The 17,155-nt window shown below is 39.3% G+C and overlaps 1 protein-coding gene across 1 annotated transcript; it reads right to left on the minus strand.

The window, feature by feature from the left end:
• Positions 1-3,149: 3,149 nt before the first annotated feature.
• Positions 3,150-11,498, minus strand: TMEM126B (transmembrane protein 126B). The gene is made up of 5 exons (XM_082660804.1): positions 11,410-11,498; positions 8,599-8,720; positions 7,338-7,531; positions 6,162-6,273; positions 3,150-5,551 (listed from the first exon to the last, which is right to left on the minus strand). Exons 1-5 carry the CDS (start codon positions 11,488-11,490, stop codon positions 5,368-5,370), a joined length of 693 nt encoding a protein of 230 aa, XP_082516930.1. The 5' UTR covers positions 11,491-11,498; the 3' UTR covers positions 3,150-5,367.
• Positions 11,499-17,155: the final 5,657 nt, after the last annotated feature.

The following is a 17,155-nucleotide window of genomic DNA, read 5'->3' on the forward strand; positions in this document are numbered from 1 at the left end:
GCTAGGTATAGAATTCTAGGTAGACTTTTTTCAAATGTTAGTATTTTAAAGATTTTGCTGTGCTGTTTTCTGGCTAGCATTATTACCAGTGAGAAGTCTGCTATCATTCTTATTATTTCTCTAGGTATTTCTCTGTTTCCTATTAAGATTTTCTCTTTATTACTGATTTTAAACAATTTGATTGTGATGTGCTGTGGGAGTAGTTTTTCTCATATTTATTTTGCTTGGAGTTCATTGAGCTTCTTGAATCTGGGGTTTTAAAAAATTTCAGCTATTTTGAGGTATAATTAATGTATACAATTGTAAGATATTTAAAGTGTACATCACAGTGATTTAATATACGTACATATACATCTATTTCATTAACACATCCGTCACTTCACATTTATCTTTTTGTGTTTGAGAACATTTAAGTTTTAGTCTCCTAGCAAGTTTCAATTATACAGTACAGTGTTATCAACTAGAGTCACTATGGTTTTCATTAGATCCTCACACCCATTCATCTTATAGCTGAAATTTTGTACCCTTTTACAAACCTCTCTCTATTTCTTCACTCCCGGTCCCAGTGGCAGATCAGAGTTTTTGTCTGTTCTCTCCGCACTGGGTTGGGGTGTAGAGCCAACGTGGGTGGAGTGTTTTTGAGCTCATTAAGAACTTGTTATTAGTTTAGTGCAATCCTGTGACACTCCTGAATGCAAGCCCCATTGGCTTTCAGAGCCAGGCAATCTGGGTGCAGATTGCCTGGCTCTCTCTCAGCTGGCAGCTGCTAAAGCTGGTGTGTCAGATACTGTGTACAAGGTCGTTCCAGAGAGATAACTGTGACTCAGAGCAGACCAAAAGGAGAGGGTATGGGAGGTGTCCACAGTCTTCCCTAGTGTTTGGAGATGATTGCAGTTAGCCTCTAGATGCATGCTAAATTAGAAGCCTGACCTCAGGCAGCATCTTTTAAAGTATGCAAAGAGACCCCTTTTAGGGAAATACTGAGAGATGGGGGTTTGTGCATGCTTACTCTGTGCTGAGCCCTGGGGGTATAGCCAGTTTAAGAATTGCTTTTTTGTTTGCTACTGTCTGTGGGGCTAGTGAATGGGAGCCTATTGGTTATCAGAGCCAGGAGATCTGGGGACCCACCCCTTGTGAAGCAGCTGCAAAAGCTGGGGTACAGATGAGTATATTAGCTCCTTCCAGGCAGATACTGGTGACTTGGAGCAGCCTGAAGAGAGAAGGTGGAAAGGTGTGTTCTGGCTTCCCTGGTCTCTGGGGAGGATTGCAGTTAGCCCCTAGATGCAAGTTAAATTAGAATTCTGACCTTCAGCAGCATTTCTTAAAGTGTGTAAAAATAGACCCCATTCAGGGAAGACTGGAAGACTGACTGGCATTTTTTGCCTGCTCCCTCTGCACTGAGCCCTGAGGATAGCTACATTCAGTGCTCCTACAAATGGGTCTCATGGAGTTGCTGCAAGCCTACTGGCTTTCAGAGCTAGGTGTTTTGAGGGGCGACTCCTCAGATGGAAGTCAAATGTTACGGCATTAGTTGTTGGGTCCAAACGCTTCCCTTCGCTCGTCAGGGAGAAACTGGGATTTTCTTTCTTTTTTCTAATATCTTTATTGGAGTATTATTGCTCTACCATGGTGCATTAGCTTCTGCTGTATAACAAAGTGAATCAGTCATACGTATACACATATCCCCATAGCCCCTCTCTCTTGTGTCTCCCTCTCACCCTCCCTTTCCCACCCCTCTAGGTGGTCACAAGGCACCGAGCTGATCTCCCTGTGCTATGCAGCTGCTTCCCACCAGCCATCCATTCTACATTTGGTAGTGTATATATGTCCATGCCACTCTTTCACCTCGTCCCAGCCCACCCCTCCCCCTCCCCGTGTCCTTAAGTCCACTCTCCACATCTGCACCTTTATTCCTGTCCTGCCCCTAGGTTCTTCAGAACCATTTTACTTTATTTTTTTTAGATTCCATATATATGTGTTAGTGTACAGTATTTGTTTTTCTCCTTCCAACTTACTTCACTCTGTATGACAGACTCTAGGTCCATCCACCTCACTGTAAATAACTCAATTTTGTCTCTTTTTATGGCTGAGTAATATTCCATTGTATATATGTGCCACATCTTCTTTATCCGTTCATCTGTCAATGGACACTTAGGTTGCTACCATGTCCTGGCTTTTGTAAATAGTGCTGCAATGAACATTTTGGTACATGACTGTTTTTGAATTATGGTTTTCTCAGAGTATTTGACCAGTAGTGGGATTGCTGGGTCATATGATAGCTCTATTTTTAGTTTTTTAAGGAACCTCCATACTGTTCTCCACAGTGGCTCTCTCAATTTACATTCCCACCAACAGTGAAGGAGGGTTCCCTTTTCTCCACACCCTCTCCAGCATTTATTGTTTGTAGACTTTCTGGCCATTCTGACCGGTGTGAGGTGATACCTCATTGTAGTTTTGATTTGTATTTCTCTAATGATTAGTGATGTTGAGCATCCTTTCATGTGTTTTTTGGCAATCTGTGTATCTTCTTTGGAGAAGTGTCTATTCAGGTCTTCTGCCCATTTTTTGATTGGGTTGTTTGTAATGGCAGTAACATATACAGACTCCCTGTGAGTTGGCCACTGTTTTGATTTACATGTATTAACTCATTTAGTGCTGACAACACTTCGAGGTAAGTACAATCTTTATTTCTCAGTTTACAGATGAGGAAAGTGAGGTGCAGAGTGGTGAAATAGCTTGTTCAAAGTTATCCCGTTGGTAAGTAGTAAGGCCAGGATTTGAACTTTGATAGTGGAGCTCCAGGCTGTACTTCACACCTCTGAACTATCTTGCCTCTAGTGACTTGCTGCCTTTCTTCACTCTGGTTCACCTAGCTTCACCTTTGGGCTCAGGCCCAGATCAAGTTTTCCCTAATTTCTCCTTTCAGGCCTCTTACAGCCACTTTGGCAAGTACTGCTTCCAAAGCCAGTGGAAAACACTGGTAGACTTCCCTGCTTTTTCTATTGTAAAAAAGGCAAATTGAAGTCATGGAGTAAGATACAGATCTCTCCTGCTTTCAGGTGGCAAGGGAGGTGAACCTAAATCAACCTTGCTGTATTTCTCAGATTACTATCTCAGCATATGAAGAAACAAAATACCCAGAATTTATAGAGAATTTATTTGATCTACAAATCAAATGCGCCAAAGACATGAACAGAAAATTCACAAAACGAGGCAAATATCTTTATTTCAAAATCAACCTTAGCTAGATTCATTTTTATGTTTTTTTTTTCTTGATATTGGCAAACTTTAAAAAGATTGATGTGACTGAAGCTGGAGATGGTAAGGATGTGAGGGGGGTGAGAGACAGTGAAAAGGTAGTGGGATTGATGGATTATAGATTCTGATAGAGCTGAAGTAATGCCGGATTGCAGTATGAGAAGGAATAAACAGGAAGGACAGGAGGTAGTGATCAGAATATGGGATTTTACAATTGAGAATGTGAAGAATTTCAATTTATTGATAATGACAAGGTCTAGGGCAACACAGTCCAATAAAAATATGTGCTGTGTATATAACTTAAAATTTCATAGTAGCCAGATTTAAAAAAAGCAGGTAAAATTAATTTTAATGTATTTTATTTAATCCAATATATCCAAGAGTAACATTTCAACATGTAATCAAAAGGTTATTGAGATGTTTTATATTCTTTTTTACATAGTAAATCTTTAAAACTTAATGTGTATTTTATACTTACTACATATCTCAATTTAGACTACTCACATTTCAAATGCTCAGGAGCCACACATGGCAAATGACTACTATATTGGACAGCACAGGTCTAAAGTATGACCATGGGAATAAGTGGTAGGATAGAGAGACCAGGGTATTGGAAGGATCACCTATGTGAATACTAGAATCACCAAGAATGTTTTTCAGTCACCAAAAAGAACATGTTAGACCTACACGTAATGAGTCGGAAAGATCTCCAAGACATATATTGAAGGGAAAATTAATTTCCAGTATATGTATGGATAATACCATTTATTAAAAAAATATTTAAGTTACAAAAGGAAAAAGATGTGCTAACTTGATGATGGTTGCCTCTGGAGAATGGAGTAGAAATAGGATGGAGTGGGAGTGAAGGGGGACTTTCAAGTCACGCTCTATATACTTCTGGATCATTTGTATATCTCACAATAAGAATGTATTCATGTACTTGTATAATTGTATAATAATAATTGTTTGAGTTAATATTAATACCATTGATCTTGTTATCTATTTGACTTGGTTTCCTCTCTTCCCCCAATTGCCTGCCCTTTCCTCAGAGTTTCAAGTATCATGAATTATTCTGAGAATACAAAGCTGGACGGCTTACTAACCATTTTTTTTTTATTAGTAAAAGAGTGTGTGTATTTCATTTTGTTATATATGATGCTGTAAAGCACCTCGTTAAGACTTCCATTTCTGTTTTGTGTTGCTTGGGGCCTCAGATGACCAAATCTTTAAATCTCAAGATAAATGTGATTAAGACAAGGAGAATGAGTTATGGGGTTCCATTCTGTGTCTTATTCTTTCCATCAGACAGCATTCATTTCCTCTCCTATTTCCCTAACTAAACATGTAGCTCAAGAATGCTCTAGCAGACTTAAAGAAGCATGCTGTGATCTCTTTCTTTAGATTTTATGCTTCTTGAGGGCAGTGACTGAATTTTCGTACCCCTGGTGCCTATATTAATGCACTCAATAAATGTTCTTTAAATAGCACAGTAAAGGTAATTTGTCAATGATAAGAGCTAGTAAGTGTACTGAAGTGTACTGAATTCGAGTTTAGAGTAGAGGAATGGGCTGTTATGTTATTTCTATATTGCTTTCTTGTGAACTTTCAACTTCCCTTTCAAAATCTAGGACAAATGTCACTTTTTCCCCATAGCTTTCCCTTCTGCACAAGTAGTTAACAGCCACACCCACAGTGTGCCCAAAGAATTATGTGTATATCTCTCAAACCCTCTCATGCTATGTGTTCACATTTCTAATTGTGAGTTCTTTCTGGATAAGGATGATTTCTTACTATATGTAACACAATGTCTGAGACCTAGCAGGTGCTCAATAAATGTTTGTGAATGAATACATACATAAATGAATCAGACATAATACATAAATGATCAGACCTTGAGGCCTCAAATCCATTTCCACAGACAATGACAAAACAGAGACGAAACCTATATTTATTTAATTACTGAATATTTATTGAGCACCTGCTATACACAAGGCAAAAGGAAAAGAAACAAATTGTCTATCCAGAATTACTTTTAACTCTTTCAGCAGTGCCTAAGTCCTCATCATAAAAAAGTCCATTATACTGATTTAGTATCCATTCATTCTTTGGTTAATCTTCATGTACAGTTTTCTCAAGTGTACTTTCAAATATTGCATAATGCTGTTGACCATGATATATTCCAAGGGCTGTCTGAAGTATAAGAGGAATCAACATTGCTTTTACCTCTGTTTGACAAAGCAGCAGCCAATAACGTAAAACCCTTCCTTTTGGTGGCAGTGGAACAGTATGATACCTAAAAACGAAAAAGGATTAATTACTTCCTCTGGAAGTAAATTCTATAAAAAATTTGTTGATGTCTCCTAAACTGATCATTTCTATTCTAGATCTTTCATGTAGATAGCAAAAAAGGTTAAAATTAGCTATTTGAAATATGAAACTATGATATTTTGATGAAAATGTGTCATTGGCAGCTAAAGAATAAGGAGAATTTATTAATATTAAAAAAAAAAAAGGGGGGATTCCCTAGTGGCGCAGTGGTTAAGAATCCACCTGCCAATGCAGGGGACACAGGTTCAAGCCCTGGTCCTGGAAGGTCCCACATGTTGTGGAGCAACCAAGCTCGTGCACCACAACTACTGAGCCTGCGCTCTGGAGCCCACGAGCCACAACTGCTGAGCCTGCGTGCCACAACTACTGAAGCCTGTGTGCCTAGAGCCAGTGCTCTGCAACAAGAGAAGCCACCGCAATGAGAAGCCCATACGCACACCGCAACCAAGAGTAGCCCCTGCTTGCCTCAACTAGAGAAAACCTCCAAGCAGCCAAAAATAAATAAATTAAATAAATAAATTTTTTAAAAAAAAAAAGGGAAGAAAGGAAGAAACGGAACAAAAAGATGGACTTACTTGACTGCCAGGCGTCCATTTTTAGAAAAAGCTAAAGCAATGGGATATAAAACACCACACACTATGCCAATCAGTGAACTTCTCAGAACACAATTTTCCCGGCTTATATTACCTGGAAAACAAAAGTAAATTTGATCTCCTTTTAAAACTCAGGATAAGAACTATTAAGAGTCTTGGGTCCTCATACAGTAGTTATTTGCATTGTCCTCAAGCATAGCAAAATAGTAGAAAGAATATTAGAAATTCAATGTATGGTACAGTAGACTAAATGTATCACATTTAAAAAATGCTTTTATTATACTTCACATAAAGATAAGTTACCTCTTACTTATATGGCTGTTGAAGAAGTAATTTCATAGTGAAGTATATTAAACTAGCAGACCAGATATCTGGATTCTAGGGTAGTACATTTATATTGTCTATGTGTCAGGCATGTGCTAGGGATACAGTATTACACAGAAGAGATCCAATCTCTGACCTTCAGGTCCGTTTACTAAGAAGGAAATACATTAGACAAATATTTAAACAAATAATCTTAAGTGTGCATATGCTTTGAAGGTAAAATGAATAGAGAATGTATCTAGAAACTTAACCTGAGGGAATCAGAGGTTTCCCTGGGGAAAAGGTATTTAAGCAGGGACCTGATGAACAGGGGTCAGAGGTTCCATCAATTACTAGTTGTGAAACTTAAGGTAAGGGGAGGAGGTAGGAAATAACATTAGAAGCCCATAATATGCCAGATACTATGTTAGACATTCAACACACAGTATCTTAATTCTTAAAACAATCCTGTGAGGTAAGTACTATTAGCCCTAATTCATAGATAAGACAACTGAGTCTCAGAGATTAAATGACTTGCCCAGTGTCACAAAACTTAAGTGAAATATGTAGTATACCAAAGCCTCCTTTTTTCCCACTATATCATGCTGCTTCTTAGTGTACTTGAACATGTCTCAGCTTAGTTTCTTACCTGTAAAGAAAAGACACAATACTACTTGCCCTGGCTGATTAGGATTGTTGTGGGGATGAAACAGGACAATATATGTGAAGGTACTTTGTTAGTGGTAAAGAAATACACAAATGTAAGGGACTATTATCAGCAGTAGCAACAGTATATGTTAATGAGTAATTTTACTTAGATATAAACACATTATATGTTAATGAATTTAAATTTACCTGAATACAAAGCATGTCTTACAAGAAGCTCATAAGAAACTATGGTAGACAAAAATGGAAGTGTAGTCAATGATGCATATGTCTTCAAAGCATCATGTTTAACCTTGAAGCAATGTCTGAAAATTAAGTTTGCCAATATTCCAGAGAAACCAGCTGTTGTTCCAAAGGTCACTGTTCCATATATATTTAAAGTCCTAATTGGAAAAACAAAGTGAAGAATTAAGTTCAACATAATATTCTTCTAATAGATATATCCTTTCCTGGGTTTGTTATTACATATTTACTCAACATCAAATTTTTCTTGAGCATTTACTATGCTCAATACTATACAAAGAAAGGTATTTTCTTTGTGCTGAGGGTGGGGCAGTGAATAAAGTGGAAAAAAAAAAGAAAAAAAAGAAAAGAAATTCCACCCCTCATAGAACTTGCATTCTAATGAGAAAACAATATAATTATCCTCCTGAGAATAGAGTGGTTCTAAGATGGAGCTCTTTTAAAGATAGAATAAATTTTGGCCACAAATAAATATGAATATGTTCCAATGTAGCCAAATTTTATGAACTATCTAAATCCAAGAATATTGTTCTTTCTACTAAAAGAATTAATTTGCTTAAGGTCATTTGAAAAAAGTTTTTTACATTTGGTTAGGCCTTCTAGAAAATAACTATTTCTTAAGTAGTCCAGATATTTAAAATAATTTGTCTAGGATTTCCAAAACTTCATCCAAAGAAATTTGAAAGATCTAGTTTTTCTGACTCATACCTAAATCCAGAAATGTTTAAAGTCTAAGATCAACGTCCTTTGATTTTATTCTTGAGCTCTATTAACCTAAAAGTCAGAACGGTAATGTGAGACTATATATACATCATGGAATCTGTATTCCCTTTTGCTGAGCTCAGCACTGTTACTGAGGTAATAAATTCTAAACTGAAATTAATTACAATTGATAATTAATATAAGTAACCCTCAAAATGGTGTTCTCCTAATTACTTTTAATTAAAATATGTTTATTGCACAAATAACATTTCAACAATTTTAGAAACAAAACAATTTCAAGAGAGAAAAGAAATTATCCAGTCTCAGTATTCCAACAAACCACTATTTTCATCTGCTCATGTTTCCCTCCAGTTCTTTTTTTAAAATAAGCTTTCTTTATAACCAACTCAATAAAGTTAACAGGATCTTAGATACCTAGAAACAATGGCAATACAGAAGATCTGCAAATAAAGTTATTGACTTTCAGTCTAGGTGAGTTTCTTACTTTTCTTTTCTAAGATATTCAAATTTTTTTTCTATGATTTCGATGAGCATTGGTTTTCTGAGTTTTGCATCTCCTAGAGAAGGACTGGACTGACCATATATGTATGTTGGCATCTTGATGTCCTGAAAAACACAAAAATCCAGAACCATAATAGCTCATGATGTTAATATTAAATCTTATAAATTCTACAGATTCAGATTAAAAAACATTTAGACTCTAGTAAAAGTGTCAAGTACTGTCATCTGCTTTCACACACTTTGTTAATGATTCAGTCACTATTTAGTGAGCTCTTATTATCTGTTAGATGATGGCTTTTTTTTTTTTTTTTTTTTTTGCGGTACGCGGGCCTCTCACTGTGTGGCCTCGCCCGTTGCAGAGCACAGACTCTGGACGCGCAGGCTCAGCAGCCATGGCTCACGGGCCCAGCCGCTCCGCGGCATGTGGGATCCTCCCTGACCGAAGCACGAACCCGTGTCCCCTGCATCGGCAGGCGGACTCTCAACCACTGCGCCACCAGGGAAGCCCCTAGATGATGGCTTTTTGATTCACATAACAACTTTGAGAAATTGGTTGGATAATGGTCATCTCTACCTTTATGGATGAGACAACAAGGTTCAGAGGCTGACTTGCCTGAGGACTTGTTGTAGAAGGATAATTTACTGAGATATTTTTTGTTTTCTTTACAGTTTTCCCTGAAGGTAGCCAGGCCCTTTGTAGTTCTCCATGCTCTAGCTTTTTCAGAGCTGAAAGTAAACAGTAGCTACTTGTTGACCACTATCTTTATCCTCTGTCTCATGAAAGCCTGAGCTTTTGGAGATTATGTTGACTTTCCTGGAGAGGTAGGAGAGAACAGGGATTGCCTTGGAGAATATCGAGAGAGAACATCAGAAAGAGGGACACATTCCAGCCTAGGAAGAGGCAGTGGATCATGGTTACCTTGGATTATATAAGGTATATATATCCAGATCCCTACTGAGGCAGAAGTAGGGCCTTTGCTGGAAATTGCTATGCAGTATATCAGGGAGCCTGGACATATGGCACTGGGCTCCAGGGTTGGAAAGTTCCTGTGTCCCAAGTGTGATGTATGAATAGACAGTTGCTAATGTCAAGGGACCATGAGGTTTGGCCAGTAGCATCTTAACAGAAACCAGTAGTTGAAAAAAACAAAACAAAACTGAACCCTCAGAAAGGATCCCTTCTGAATATTTTGCTCTGGGTAAGACTCTCAGATTTCTGTGAAACGTCTTAATATTTGTTACATCTTTTGCCATACTGGCATTATGGAATTCCAGATTAGCCAATGAATAGATTAAATCTATGCCTTTCACAATTTATATGATTCTCCATTTTAACAACATTTATGGTCAAGGGCATAGACTAATAAGTCTCAAATTTTAGGAGTCCTGGGCAAGAGAATCGGAAAGGGTTAAGCATAAAAGACATAAAAGAGACTTAGTAAGATTCTCAACTTTTCATGTGCACAGGAATCACGAGTTTATCTGAAATGCAGTCTCTCGAGCTCCCTATTGAGATATCTGGATTCAACAGGAGTAAAGTCTAGAAATCTGCATTTTAATAACACCAAGTGATTCTGATGCTGGTAGTCAATGGACACATGTTGAACATCACTGTAATATTCACTTCCTGAATAAGTGATATGTTCCAACCCTAACCCTAACTAATGAAAGGCCAATTCATCCATGGTATCAACATCCTGAAGGTACAGACTCTTTTGAATCTTCATATGGTATCAAACAATGAGTAATAATGGACGAGTTTCTTTCCCTGCATCATTGAAGAACTTACTCAAGCCAGTTCTATCTTTTTCTTTAAAATATCTGAGGACAGAAAAAAAAAGTAAAATATTTTATAAATTACAATTTTTCAAAGACTAGATTGAATCTTTTGCCTCTCTCTGACATCTAAATGGCAAATGGAAAAGACAAGATAGCAATATATAAGGGAGATTCTATATCTAATCCCTCTGGTGTACATGAAGGCAGATGTCAGTAACATGACAATTAACCAGAAACTTGGGAAAACTTTTCGTTTTGCTGTCATCCAATTCACTGAAGTGCCTTATTCCTCACAAAGAAAACTTTCAGGCAATCCCTTGTATCAACCTCCTACCTCATCTACACCTCAATATATAGGAAACACAGATATCCAGGATTATGATCCTAAAATACTGAAACAGGACAGCAAATATTTATTGAGTGCATAGTTTTTGTAAGGCAGTTATTAAAGCAGAGAAATATACTGATAACTTCCTGCTAGAATTTTTACAAGTACTGAAATGTAAAAATTTCTCTATAACTAACATTTTATCTAAAGAGTAACTAGTTCAAGGCCACTCAACTGGGCACCACGATTATACCAGTAATATTTTATGGTTTTGTAGTGCTTTTATGTGTATTATTTCACTTGACCTTCAGAATTTTATTTAACATTCACTCATCATTTGCTCAGACATTCACCTGGTATTTGAAAGCCCCCCGGATAAGCAAGATGTAGTCATCTCCTCAGAACCCATAACCCAGGCAGAGGTCAGGACAAAATGGCAGGAAATTTAAAATGCAAACGTCCCGAGTGAAGAGAAAACAGGCTACATCAAACAGGACTAACCTTTAGGTCTCCTACTTTCTCCCCACCTCTTTTCATAGCAACCAGGGATTTAATTGCGCCCTGCATGGACTTGGGAGCTGTTCTCTTTAGACTTCAAATCCCTTTTACGCGCATCATTTCAGAAGAGTGCGGCAGCACCTGAGGCTGCAGAAATCACCGCCCCTACCACCCTGGGTTTCCGCCTACCTTGGACGCTTCCCCAACTCCCACCGGCACCACACCTGCAGCCCTCCTGTCGGCTCCAGCCTCACGCCCGAACGCCGCCATTTTGGCGACTCACGTGACTAGTGGTGGGCGGGGACCCAGAACTCCCGGGGCGGGAAGTGGTGCGGTCTCACGCCTCTAGCCCTCATCCCTGGCCCGCCCCGACCCAGTCAAAAGCCGCGCCCTCCATCCTGGCTGTGATTGGGCCCGGCGTCCAGAAACGGGAGCCGCTCATTGGCTTCCAGGAGGTCCAGACTCCCATGGGCCCGCCCCCCTGCGGTCCAGACTCCCATGGGCCCGCCCCCCTGCCAGGCCCGTATTCCCTTCTCTTTAATTTGTTATCGTAGCTCCCTCTTCTCGCCTCCTGAGGGGAACGTGGGGCGGTCCGAGCGCAGGGATGTCGCTGCGCGTTTTCCTCTCCTCAGGGCACCTCCGTTAGCTGGGGCCGAGCTGCCCAGCCCCTTTCATTCCTTCAGGGTGCTTGCCCCTCTGGCATGGCCCGTGTGTTAAGGCTCCGGCTTCTCGGGCACCTCCTCCCTAGAGCCCCCAACCGGCTGCCAGAGCAGCCCCGACTAGCCTCCTCCCCTCACAGCCGTCAGACTCCCCTTCTCAGTCTTTAGTCCCCTCATATTCTATCCTTTATCCTCGCTTGGAAAGAGACTGGAGAGAATTTTGCCCCCCACCTCCCCGAGAAGACCCCCTTACCAGCCGGTGTTTCGGGTTGGGGGGCCCAGCGAGGACGCCTGGCGCCCTTTTGTGCGCGTTCAGTGCCCAGCAGTATCTCCCAGACCAGCACCCCCCGACCCTCCAGTCTCCATGTCTTAGAGAAGCCAAAATCGAGAGTTATATAATTTCTAGTGCTGCTGTTTCTCCTGCCTGAGGAAACACTTCATCGCGTGGAGGGTGCAGGACATTTCTGTGCTCTTCTATATAAGAACGGGGTGTGGGCAGGGGTGGCCGGCGGTAGCAGAGAGATTTGTTTTTTCTGCAAAAGGAAGGTGGGTAGTTTGGAGAGAGACTGAGGGAAAAAGGGTGGATGTGGAAGCCAAGCGGCCGAACTCTCTCGTTTAGGAAACCGCGAACTGTTTGCACAGCTTATGCTCACATGCCTAATACTACTACAGCGTCTCAGAAAACACCTTTGGGGGAAGGTTTGACTTGTCTCGAAGAGTCTCAGTGTTTTTCCTCGACGGATAGGGAGCTGCTTGGATGCGAAGAGACGGCATGATGTGAATGACTCCAGTGTGAAGAAATCTTCGCCAACTCATCCTGCATCAAGTGCCCATTGAGTAGCACTGTCACTTTAATGTCTCCATGCCAGGGGATTGCTTTCCTTCTTTTCAATCCTCTCGGTTAATACGTGGGAGGATCAGAATCAGAGGGGGCATTAAGGATCAAGCCTGAGGGGCTTGGAGAGCACAGAAGAAAAAAAATGAAAGTGACAGCAAGCTGGATCCTGTCTTACTGAGGGGGTGAGATCCGGAACTTCTGGTCCAGTGAATAGAAAGGGGCCTTTCAGTCTGTTCTGCCCCAGAAAACTGTCCAAACTCACCCACCTTTTTAGAGACTAGAGTCAAAGAGGTTTTTAAAAGTATTTTTGGGGGGTGAGGGTTTTAAATTTTTCTCTAAAGAATTGAGGGTTTTTTTATCATCAACCAGTTCATCTTTGAATTAGATCATGTATTGAGTAATGAGACAGCTGTGTAAATTTGGTTTGTGCCTTAATTGAGTTAGTCATCGAACTCCAAAAATGCTGCTGCCTGAAGAGGAGTTTTAATAATGTTTTCTATGCTTACAATAATTTTCTTTTTAAACAGAATAAATGTTTTATAAACATTGAAAAACTCAAAAGCTATTTTTCTTTAAACTCCGTGGGCACTGTCAAAGTTGGTGGAAAAAATACATCATTTTTTCTTTATTTGAAAGAGAAGACAGCCTGGATTTCAAACAGTGAAGTGGTTTGCAACAGTTACCTGGCCCTTGGCCTCCATCCAGGTGGATCAAGTTGAGACCTGAAAAGAGATCTTGAATCCTGTGTCAGTGGAAAGACCCAAGAATGCCAGTCAAGAAGAAAGGTGGGCTATGAGGCTTTCTATATATGTTTCTCCTTTTTCTTGGTTCTGCTATTTGCAGTTTAAATTGTAGTCCATTTGAGAGTAGAATTTTGCTTGGGATGTAGTTGTTGTAATGATGTCTTTTCTGTGGTACATCATTCAGTAATATTATTTTACTAAATGAAAACCAAGTAGGACTGTTGTATTTAATTATAGACATTTATGGTTTCCTAAATCAGGTGGTATAAATCACCATTTGTAATCAGCGTAAATTTGATACCACAGATTTGGGATTTTCTTTAGCTTGCTTTCTTAGCTTGTTAAAGGTTACTTTTACACAGTCTTTAAAAAAGAAACCTGTACAGTGCAGCTCTTCCTCATGGATTTAATATTTATCAAGCAAATTACATAGTTGTAAAAGATAAAGTTGTTTGTAGTGAATGCAATTATAGATTTATTATTTATCTTTTATTAAAAATAGCTTTCATGTTTGGGTTTACTCTAGTGGAAACTTCACTTTTGTGATAAAGCACCGCTTTGGTAACTGTTGTGCTTTTCCAGATGTATACATTATCCAGTAACATGATTGGCAAATTCTGCAAGTGAGGTAAATACCCCACTCCCCACCCCCACTGATCAAGCTCTGGAAGGTTCCTGAAGTATAGTTTATTATAGGTCACACCTTGGGATTCACTTTAGCCTAGATCTACCCCAGGTGAGCCCTGTTCACCTAAGGATCCTAGAGAAGCTGGTGTTTTTTGTTTTTTGACATTTTATAGAAGACCAGATCAACTATAAAGGAGTTTTTAAAAGAGTTTTAAACTAAAATGTGTACCAATACCCTTGAACTCTACTGTGGTGGACTAGTATAGATCCAAATGTTGACCATTTATGTGAGTTGCTACAGTCTGAAACTAAAGCTTAGTGTGAAGGTTAAGGTGCAACCTAGCTCTGCATGATGTTTAATCCTACCTGTGGATTTGGAAGGTGTATTGAGGAAACTTATAATCAGTGAGATTCTTTATCCAGCTGCTGTCTGTAGAGAAGGACAATGATATACAAAACCTCTGAAACACCTAGAAATGTCCCTTTGTATGCTGGAATTTAAGACTGGGCTTGTTTCCTTCTCCTCTCCTCCATAATATCACTGAGAGAAGTAAACTCTCCTTGAGATTTTGGAGCTACACCTGTCCAGACCTGACACAATTGGTTTATTTGGAACAAGAATGATTTGGGGGAATGTAGCCAATAAAGGATACGTCTCTTTGACTTATTTAGCTTGAGGTGTATTTTTATTCTTTCTACCATTTATTGTGCTCTAGTTAGTGTCCCTTTTGGACTTATTTTAAACTAGTAATTGAATTAAACACATTGTGTGTGTGAGTTTGTGTGTGTGTATGTATGAGACGGAGACAGAGAGAAGAGGGAGAGAGGGAAGGGAGAGAGGAAAGGGAGAGAGAAAGAGAGGGTTAAAAAGGTATCTGGGAAGGAGGAGGAGGAAAGGCATTGATGTTCTAGATATAACTTAACTAAGCAGGGTGAACTTAAGATTTCTAAACCCAACAGACTGAGATTTTTACAAAAGTTATTACCTTTAAAGAAAGTTACAAAAATTGCCGATACATTATTGAAAACCATACTTTATGAGAAATAATTTATTTTCTTCCCGGCTTCCTTCCTTCCTCTTCTTTCCTCCCTCCCTCCTTCCTCTTCTCTTATTCTTTACCAGTGGATTGATTGTAGTGGGTCAAATTTTTTAAGGAATCAACAAGTTCTAATTAGCAAAGTACAAAGTTCTAATTAACAAGTACATATTTGGATATTACTAAAGTATATGCATTATGTAATTTACTTCATGAACTAATCTAGAGAAACAGCTTATCTTTTAAAAAATCTCTTAAAACTGTTAGTATTAAGATATATATTTTAAAATATTATAGACAACTAACCAAACAAGTTATGACATGTACATTATATTTTTAATTAGCTAAGCTTACTGTCTGTACTGTTTCTATAAGTAAAACAAATACTTTGAAGTATAACCTAGATTTATTCTGCAGAGAGCACAGTCCTCTATCATCCTGAATCTTTTCTCTTTCTTTCTTTTTAATATTTGTGCTGCTTCTTTTGTATTTTTTTTTTTTTTTTTTTTTTGCGGTACGTGGGTCTCTCACTGTTGTGGCCTCTCCCGTTGCGGAGCACAGGCTCCGGACGCGCAGGCTCAGCGGCCATGGCTCATGGGCCCAGCCGCTCCGCGTCATATGGGATCTTCCCGGACCGGGGCATGAACCCGCGTCCCCTGCATTGGCAGGCGGACTCTAAACCACTGTGCTACCAGGGAAGCCCTCTTTTGTATTTTTTAAAAAATTTATTTAGTTATTTTTGGCTGCGTTGGGTCTTCGTTGCTGCGCGTGGGCTTTCTCTAGTTGCGGCGAGCGGGGGGTACTTTTCGTTGCGGTGCACGGGCTTCTCATTGTGGTGGCTTCAGGCTTCCGAGTTTGTGGCTCGTGAGCTCAGTAGTTGTTGCTCACGGCTCTAGAGCGCAGGCTCAGTAGTTGTGGTGTACGGGCTTAGTTGCTCCATGGCATGTGGTATCTTCCCGGACCAGGGCTTGAACCTGTGTCCCCTACATTGGCAGGCGGATTCTTAACCACTGTGCTAACAGGGAAGTCCCTCTTTTTTCTTTCTTCATTGTTGCATGTGGTAGATAGGATGGAAGCTAGGCTTTATGTAATTTTAAACAATAACTATCCTCATAGAGCCAAGTGTTTATTCATTGTTGAATATATTCTTATTATAATAAGAAATTTTCATAAGACATATTTCTCACTTGTTATATATTTTGTATGTTATTGTAAAAGTAGAGAGTAGTTTCTCTGATTGGTAACACACAAGCATGGTAGGAAGTGGGAATGGGTGTGACATCTAAGTACATTTTTTTTTTTTTTTTGGCTGCACTTCACGGCGTGCAGAATCTTAGTTTCCTGAATAGAGATGGAACCCGGGCCCGCTGCAGTGGAAGCACAGAGTTGTAACCACTTGACCACCGGGAAAGTCCCTAAGTACATTTTTAGGTGCTATTTTTGATTGTTCTTAGGTAAGCCAAAACTGCTATATTCAGTGCTATTTTGCTTTATGACATTACTTCCTGCCTCTTCTACCTCACTCTCTTCACATTTTTATAGATCTCAGTTTTATCAACAGAACACTCATCATTTCTTCTTCAGAGAGATTTTTCTCTCAACAGTCGCTTTTCATTCAGGATTCTCTTTTCTTCAGTTGTAACTTGATTTGCTCCCAACTGAGCATTTATGATATCTTTGACCTGTTTTAAATTCTGAAAATTCAGGGCCAGTCCAAGATAAGTTGTATCAGCATTCTCTGTTATGATGCAAGGTCATGATGTATAGTAAGGGGCTATTTCAACAGACTTGTGAATTGATCTGATTTCATCTTGGATTAATGCAAGAAATTAAAGTTAATGATAGTTGTGTTCTCTCCTGTGGTTTTTGCAGAAAGTTGCTGTTTTAGTGATAAAATATACTTCAACAGAATTTTTTAGTACATTGCAGTTTCTTTATTGAGCAGTTTTTTCTCTTTATTGTCATTAAATATGTGAAAAAATCAATGCTTTTAATACTTTGAGGTTGATGCTTATTTCATTTGTGTTTTTA

The sequence above is a fragment of the Grampus griseus genome (genome assembly GCF_964374135.1).
Source record: "Grampus griseus genome assembly, chromosome: 8".
NCBI classification, from domain to species: Eukaryota; Metazoa; Chordata; class Mammalia; order Artiodactyla; family Delphinidae; genus Grampus; species Grampus griseus.

Excerpts from the sequence above, each read along its gene's own strand:
- TMEM126B (XM_082660804.1), bottom strand. The coding sequence starts at position 11,490 with ATGGCGGCGTTCGGGCGTGAGGCTGGAGCCGACAGGAGGGCTGCAGGT. Across the intron at positions 6,274-7,337 it reads AAGACATGCTTTGTATTCAG|GTAATATAAGCCGGGAAAAT; the intron begins GTAAATTTAAAT and ends TTTGTTTTCCAG. Across the intron at positions 5,552-6,161 it reads AATGGACGCCTGGCAGTCAA|GTATCATACTGTTCCACTGC; the intron begins GTAAGTCCATCT and ends TTTCGTTTTTAG.